Source organism: Limulus polyphemus, unplaced genomic scaffold (assembly GCF_000517525.1).
Source record: "Limulus polyphemus unplaced genomic scaffold, Limulus_polyphemus-2.1.2 Scaffold4172, whole genome shotgun sequence".
In the NCBI taxonomy this organism is placed as follows: Eukaryota; Metazoa; Arthropoda; class Merostomata; order Xiphosura; family Limulidae; genus Limulus; species Limulus polyphemus.
Genome location: NW_013669782.1, coordinates 1,763 through 10,548, shown reverse-complemented (window position 1 = coordinate 10,548; position 8,786 = coordinate 1,763). Strand labels below are relative to the sequence as shown.

At 34.2% G+C, this 8,786-nt stretch overlaps 1 protein-coding gene across 1 annotated transcript in view; it reads right to left on the bottom strand.

The window, feature by feature from the left end:
• LOC106470707 (voltage-dependent calcium channel type A subunit alpha-1-like) overlaps nt 1-7,943 on the bottom strand; it is a gene marked incomplete at its 5' end in the record, with an annotated part of 19,251 nt that extends 11,308 nt beyond the window's left edge. The window contains 4 exons of the mRNA XM_022399344.1: nt 1,586-1,677; nt 5,226-5,291; nt 6,895-7,011; nt 7,860-7,943. Coding sequence (XP_022255052.1) covers nt 1,586-1,677; nt 5,226-5,291; nt 6,895-7,011; nt 7,860-7,943 — 359 coding nt within the window. The remainder of the gene's footprint in view (nt 1-1,585; nt 1,678-5,225; nt 5,292-6,894; nt 7,012-7,859) is intronic.
• Between the last annotated feature and the right edge of the window lie 843 nt (nt 7,944-8,786).

The window sequence follows — 8,786 nt, the reverse complement described above, 5'->3', positions numbered from 1 at the left end:
TTGAGGGTTATACTGTGAAATTGTGTAAAGGGTTATGCCCTAACATGTCTGAAGGGTTATACTGTGAAATTGTGTAAAGAGTTATACCCTAAAAATGTAGATGCTTTTTTTTTGTGAAACTGTAATGAGTTACTCTTGATCTGTGTATGGAGTTATATTTTGGAACTACCTATGAGATTTACATTGAAATTGATAACCCGTATTTGAGCGGTTCTCAGTAATGATTAGAATATTTGATGTAAAAGAACCACTAAATCTTACTGTTACATGAAAAACGTGGTGCTAATTTTTTTTTCTGTTAAAATTAATGATTAACACCTGAGCTATTAACATTGTTCACATAACCACAAAAAAAATTTTTTTGATAAACTATTACAATTAAAAAGTGTAATATTCAACACTGAATAATTTAGGCTTACCTAAGTGAAAGTTTAATTAAATTTATGGAAACTGAGAACGAATATATGATTCATTATAGATACGTTCCAACGGTCACCTTCTATCTAAATACTTGTACAGATTTCAAATAATTTGGTCTTTAAGCTCATTACTCCTCACAATTAGGGAGAGAGGGAGTGGGAGGTACAACACCAAACATACGTTCACAAGTGTTATCACGTGTATATCCTTCCGTATTTAAACGCACATTTTTAACACGCAAAATGATCTTATGCTTTAGTCCTATTCAACACTGCTCACGGTCTTCAACATGTTTTTATAGTTTCGTTTTATATCCTGCCCTAGTTACGATTTATAATAGAGGGAAGGCAACTAGTCAACACCACCTACCGTCAAATCTTTGGCTACTATTTTAACAACAAATAGTGTGATTGACCGCCATATTTTAACGCCCCCACGACTGAAAGGGCGAGCATGTTCGGTGACGAAGATTCGAACCCGCGACATGCTGAATGAGAATCGAGCGCCCCCTAGCTAACAGACTATGCCAGATTTCTAATTTATTTGTACTACTAAGTATTAATCACCATCATAAGTAATTCTTCATTCAAAATAACATGGCGAAAATGATAAAGTTAGGGTTAAACAGTGCTTTGATTTCTGTCTCCTATAAGAAAGAGGATGGGGATGTATGTTTAATAAAACTTAATGTTGAATTTAAATAGTTACGATTAATAAAAATCTTAAAACTTTCACAAATAATGTTTCATCCTTCTCATTTAAATTTTTAATTGATACCAACTCTAATGACAAAAAAAATTAGAGTTACGTTCCAGGCTGAGTTGAGTGGAACTTCGAAATATGAATTTGTTCAAAATTAGGCTTAATGAAAATCTCAGTTTGAAAATGTAACTGTGTGAAAACTTCCACGAGTTCTTGGATTCCATTTTTGAAAAAGGACTAAAGTCGAAATAATCTTAATAACTTGGATGAACAACACGTAACTGGTAGCTGAGACATCATTAAACGAACAGGAAAGTGTTAGTCGTTCAAACCAGACGAAGAAGGATCTTGCCTGAAGAAAAGCAAGACTAGATGAAGAGGGAACTTGCCAAATGAAAAGCATGACCAGATGATAAATGTACTTGCCTGAAGAGAACCAAGACCAGATGATAAGTGTACTTGCCTGAAGAGAAGCAAAAGTCCTTGGAAGAAGTTACGGAAGTTATTATGGCGCGTTATCGATGTTTCTGGGTTGAGGGCGATATTACCAAAAACCTAATTGTGTGGACGGAAGGATGTGGAAAACAGTTAGTACCACTAAATCGTTAATCACAAGGCCTAATACAGTCTATTCCACTTCTACCATCTCTATAAATACACTCCGTCCAATTTCTACACTAACAATAAAAACAACATACCGAATTCTAACTAGTGACACAATGAACTAGTACGACTGTAATAATAATCACTAGGCCTAATACGGTCTATTACACTTCTACAATCAAAACACATACGGAATTCTAACTAGTGACACAATGAATTAGTACGACTGTAATAATAATAATCACTAGGCCTAATACAGTCTATTACACTTCTACAATCAAAACACATACGGAATTCTAACTAGTGATACAATGAATTAGTACGGCTACATTAATTATAACTAAGCCTAATACAGTCTATTCAACTACTACAATTAAAACACAAAGCCAATTCTAACTAGAGAAACAATGACTACAGGCAAATAGAAAGCGGGTTCACTTGAATAGGAATACACTGAATCAAGCAAGCAGGCAGACAGGCAGGGGAAAACTGCTGAAATAAATAAATAAAAACAACAACAACAAAAAAAAAAAACGTTTTCTGAGTTCTTGCTCTATCGGTTTTCCAACAATCTCCACATATATGGAAACTTTCTGAGCTATAACTTTTTTTACAAAGTTGGGGTAAAGGATGGAATTCTCATCGTTGCATTTTAACGAGATATTTGGTCGCGGTAGTTCTTAACATCAGCGTAAGTTCTAACGTAACGTTATTTTCTGATTTAATTTTTGCTCTGTTTTTTTCTTCTTAAATTAAAGACTTTTCCAAAATTATAATTTCAAATATTTAAAAGTCAATTTTTTGTTTATTAAACAGAGAATTTTATTTCTAATTTAATTGATTTTGGAGAACTGAAAATACAACGACGATTAAGTTCTTCACCCGCATAACGGCGCCCTCTGGTGTTGGACTCACCTAAACAAGAGCATCAACGAAAGTAGGAAGGTTTGGAAGTTGTTGTTACGATTGATATCTGTATCTGGTTGATTCTGCATGTTCCCAAAGACCTGATGGTGTCCAGGATGGGAAATAACAGAAGAAAGGTTGTAGAAATGTATTCAAAGGAGTGCAAGACAGAAAACAAATATGGCGGGCGACTGTTGACTAAAGAATTTCATAGCTCTGTGACACTAAAAACATATTTATTATGGATTTATTTTAGTAATTGTTATATTATGTTCCACAAGTAGGATCAATTTGAGAAATAAGCAAGCAATAAAAAGTGTTTATTAAACACATAATTTGGTTGAGGTAGCAAAGATTTGGTGTTAACTAAAGAGGAAATGGGGTTGAGCACAAATTAAATTCAAACTAAAATTTTTTCGCGTATAACAATTCTTACCATTACAGTTTACACCAAATGGTCACGTGACATTATACCAACCAATAAAGTAAAAGTTCATAAATTATGCATTTATTCTTAACATAAAATGTTCAGTTCCTGTACCAGAAACAGGTTATACATTCATTTACTTTACTGTTTTAGTCATCTACAAACAACTTCCGGTTTTCAAAGTAATATCTTAACACATGAATATAAATATTATGATTTGAAAGCATAAATATAATTCTTCGAGTTATTTAGTTAGCACTGTAAGGAACCATAGTACTACATTTGTAACAATATAATACTTTATATTATTTAGTTAGCACTGTAAGGTACCATAGTACTGTAGTACATTTGTAACAATATAATAATTTCAATTATTTAGTTAGCACTGTAAGGAACCATAGTACTGTAGTACATTTGTAACAATATAATACTTTAAATTATTTAGTTAGCACTGTAAGGTACCATAGTACTGTAGTACATTTGTAACAATATAATAATTTCAATTATTTAGTTAGCACTGTAAGGTTCCATAGTACTGTAGTACATTTGTAACAATATAATAATTTAAATTATTTAGCTAGCACTGTAAGGTACCATAATACTGAAGTACATTTGTAACAATATAATAATTTAAATTATTTAGTTAGCACTCTAAGGAACCATAGTACTACATTTGTAACAATATAATAACTTAAATCATTTAGTTAGCACTGTAAGGAACCATAATACTGAAGTACATTTGTAACAATATAATACTTTATATTATTTAGTTAGCACTGTAAGGTACCATAGTACTGAAGTACATTTGTAACAATATAATAATTTAAATTATTTAGTTAGCACTCTAAGGAACCATAGTACTGAAGTACATTTGAACAATGTAATACTTGAAATTATTTAGTTAGCACTGTAAGGTACCATAGCACTGAAGTACATTTGTAACAATATAATAATTTAAATTATTTAGCTAGCACTGTAAGGTACCATAATACTGAAGTACATTTGTAACAATATAATACTTTAAATTATTTAGTTAGCACTCTAAGGAACCATAGTACTACATTTGTAACAATATAATACTTTATATTATTTAGTTAGCACTGTAAGGTATCATAGTACTGAAGTACATTTGTAGCAATATAATAATTTAAATTATTTAGCTAGCACTGTAAGGTACCATAATACTGAAGTACATTTGTAACAATATAATAACTTAAATCATTTAGTTAGCACTGTAAAGAACCATAATACTGAAGTACATTTGTAACAATATAATAACTTAAATCATTTAGCTAGCACTGTAAGGTACCATAATACTGAAGTACATTTGTAACAATATAATAACTTAAATCATTTAGCTAGCACTGTAAGGTACCATAGTACTGAAGCACATTTGAACAATGTAATACTTTAAATTATTTAGTTAGCACTGTAAGGTACCATAGCACTGAAGTACATTTGTAATAATATAGTAATTTAAATTATTTAGTTAGCACTGTAAGGTTTCTTAGGCTAAAAAATCCACCCCTATCGAATTCTTTGTGAAATATAGGAGTTCGTGTTTTTGTTTTTGTTCCATTCGAGAAAGGTAGATGTAATAAAACTACCCACTCACAAACAAGTTGTCTAATAAAACTACCCACTCACAAACCAGTTGTCTAATATAACTGACTAAAATAAACCTCAACCTGTATGAGCATACTTCTGAATTACTTAAAGCGCATTTGTATTTATGACAAAGCTACTAAGGCTATCTGTCGCTGTCCCTAATTTTGAACTACTGACCAGAGTAGCCAGTCATCTGAAACCTACCATCCATCACTCGCCCTAAGGAATTGACTATCACTCTTCTAACGCACCCACAGCTTACAAGTAATATTTACTACAAGTTCGTACGACCATCAATTCTGATCTATGTATTCTTCTTACAAGTAATATTTACTACAAGTTTGTACGACCCTCAATTCTGATCTATGTATTCTTCTTACAAGTAATATTTACTACAAGTTTGTACGACCCTCAATTCTGATCTATGTATTCTTCTTACAAGTAATATTTACTACAAGTTTGTACGACCCTCAGTTCTGTAAGAAGAACCCTCTTTTACAAATTAGAGTTCACTACAACTATGTTAAATCAATAATTGCTTTCTTAACAATTCTCTTACCTGCATTCCTATGATTGCATAGATGAAGAAAAGCATGGCAATAAGGAGACACACGTAAGGTAAGGCCTAAAATATCAACACAAAAGAAATCACATGTAGATTAATTTTTTCGAAGAAGTCCCACATATATATTAAATTTTTCGAAGTCAAACATATGTATTATATTTGTCGATCTTCACAGAATTTTGTTGTTGTTGTTGTTTATTCATACAAATTCCTTATCTCGGACACTAGAGATCAATAATTCTGAACTCATAAACTAGAGGGAAGGCAACTACTCAACAGCACCCACCGCCAACTCACCGCCCCATACTTTCCGAGAAGATCGTAGATACTTCCAAATTTGTTTGTTTGAAGTTAAGCACAAGACATCACAATGGGCTATCTGTGTTATGCCCACCACGGGTATTGAAACCCGAATTCTAGTGTTGCAAGGCCGCAGACATACCGCTGTGCCACTCGGGGGGGGGGGGAGGGCTTTTCAATATGTCACTTATTAATTTGTTTCTTTGTTTGTTGCCAGTCGAGCACAAAAGTTATACAATGGGCTATCTGTACTTTGCCCACCACGGATATCGAAAACCGGATTCTAGCGTTATAAATTCGCAGACATACCGCTGTGCCACTGGGGTCACTACTCGAATAAACGAAATTTCAAAAATATCAGTCTCAAAAAATCAAAACTAGGCCTAAAATAACAAGTTAATTATGCTGCACCCATCGCAGGTATCGAACCCCGATTTTTAGCGTAATAGTATCTCAGACGCACGGCTAATCTATCGGGGGGGGGGTGCAAGGATAAGTTTGCCGAATGCTCTTCTATAGATTTAATACAAAATAAATGTAATTCCTAGAAAAACTTAAATGCCTTCAAAGCAACAATAAATACTTCTATATTGAATTGCAATAATGTTTTGGAGTTATTAATCTGCAGGTTTAATCATGAAAAGAAGAAGAAAAAAAGGCTTTCCAGAAAGATCTTGAAAAACATCGTTCCCATTCGAAGTGCTAAAAACTGAATAGTCAACAATTTGTTTGTTTGTATTTGAATTTCGCGACAAGCTACTCGCGGTAATAGACTAGACGAAAAGCAGCTAGTCAAAACCAACACCCACCATCAACTCTTGGACTACTCTTTATCAACGAAAAGTGGGATTGACCGTCACATTATAATCCCCACATGGTTGAAAGGGCGAGTATGTTCGATGACTGGGTTCTCTTTATCAACGAAAAGTGGGATTGACCGTCACATTATAATCCCCACATGGTTGAAAGGGCGAGCATGTTCGATGACGGGATTCTCTTTATCAACGAAAAGTGGGATTGACCGTCACATTATAACGCCCACACGGTTTAAAGGGCGAGAATGTTCGATGACGGGATTCGAACTCGCAACACGCACATTGTGAGTCGAGCGCCCTCACAAACAATCCATATCGGGCCCAATAATCTCCAGAGTTAAGCTCTTAAAAAAGTCCTCTCAGAAACGTTTGTTTGTTTGAAGTTATGCACAGCGTTGTAAGTTCGCAGACATACCGCTGTGCCACTCGGGGGGGGGGGCGCTCAGAAACGAAGAGATAAAGGAAATTTCAACTGCAGTATAACGCTTGGATCTAATTAAACAAAAGGTTCCGCTTCTTTCATTCCAGGCAGCTCGAAAGAGACTCACCTTGAAAGACTGAATAAAGGTCCACAACAAGATTCTAATGGTGTATCCTTGACGAAGAAGTTTGATAAGACGAGCAGCTCGAAACAGTCTTAACCACCCAACGTTGAAGAAATTCACCTAAAGAGTTAATAAATACATTAAATTTCCTAACCTCTCCCGATCATTCTTGTCCAAATGTTAATTGACATTTCTATACATAAGTTATTCTGATACATTCTGTGCATGGTCTCGTTTCTTAGTCATTCGGTACAACCTACTGTCAGTTAAAAACAAGGTTGAATAAGCAAGGCAAAGATTGATCCGGTCAGACATTCTAAATGATTAATACAAGATCAGGTAACTGTAGCTTCTCTTTTGATTAAGTTAGTAATTAGTCCCAGCAGTTTATTTTATAGAAAAAACATTTCTAGATGTTTTAATTGTCCTAGTGATTGAAATTCTCAGACATTTTTTTTTTACAATAACTGTGTAACAAACACGGACTCCGCTGTAGATTCTGCAGTGTGAGAATTTATATTTGCACACTTTTACAAAACGAATTAGTCTGTTATTAAGCACAAAGCCACAGAAGGGGCTATTTGTGCTGTGCCCAACGCGGGTATTGAAACCCGATTTCTAGCTTGATAAGCCTTCAGACTTACCGCTGAGCCACTGTTTGTTTGTTTCGAATTAAGCACAATGCTACACAATGGACCATCTGTGCTCTACTTACCACGGGTATCGAAACGCGGATTCTAGCGTTGTACGTCCGCAGACATACCGCTGTGCCACTGGGGGGGGGGGCAGGGGGCTAAGAAATGTAACAACACGATATACGTATACGTTTTCTCACAATGTCTCGTGTATAGTGCAGTAGAAACTGCACTCTTCATTGCGTTTATCACGATTAGACGTAATAACAACCATTGTCAGAAACTCGAAAACACATTTATGTAATACAACTATATATATTCACAACAACTTACCTCTATTTCCATCACCAGCGCATCCACGATACTTCCTACAACTGTAATAAAGTCGAATGTGTTCCAACTGTCTCGAAAGTAATTCTTTGTCCGGAAAGAAAATCAGTTCAGTTTATTTACAATTTACATAAAAAATGTATAATTTTTTTTTTTGCAACTTACACACAAGATATTCTTAGGTAACAGTAACTCCTCGAGAAAAAAAAAACTAGCTTTATTTTATGTAAATATAATTATTAGTAATTAACGAAGAAAAATACAACATACCTCTTGATTTATAATATTTGATTTTCCTTACGAAAATATCAAATTCGTGTTTCCAAGTTTACGGAATTTTAAATTCTTATTTCAGCGAATATAGCGTTACAGTCAGATATATGTATATAAAAGATGACACCATCTTAATGATAAACAGTTATATTGCTGCATGTGAAATGCATACAAATTTAGAGTGAATGTGATACCAGATTTTACTGAATGACCAAGAAAAAAAAATACTACTAATAATAATGATAAAACTAAATATAACAATACTTTTCTCAAATTTAAACGAGAGTTAGTAGAAGTTATATCCTGTTTTTTTTTTACGATTTTGCTTCATTTAAGCGCGAACGTTTTTCTTTATGTGTTGCGAAACACAGAGCTGCACCGTGTGCTATCTGAGCTGTTTTCATAGTAGGGATTGAACCCCGAATTTCAACTGTATAAGCTTTTAAGTGTACTACTGAGCCACTAGATGATACGAATTAATTTTTGTTTGTTTGTCCTGAAGCGCAAAGCAACACAGTGGGCTATAAGCACTCCACACATCGCGGGGATTGAAACCCGATGCTTAACGTTATAAACCCTTTGACTTACCGAAATACATTACATTAACTCCGACTTCTCTTCTGTTAGGAGATTATAACGAATGTGGACAAAGTGAGC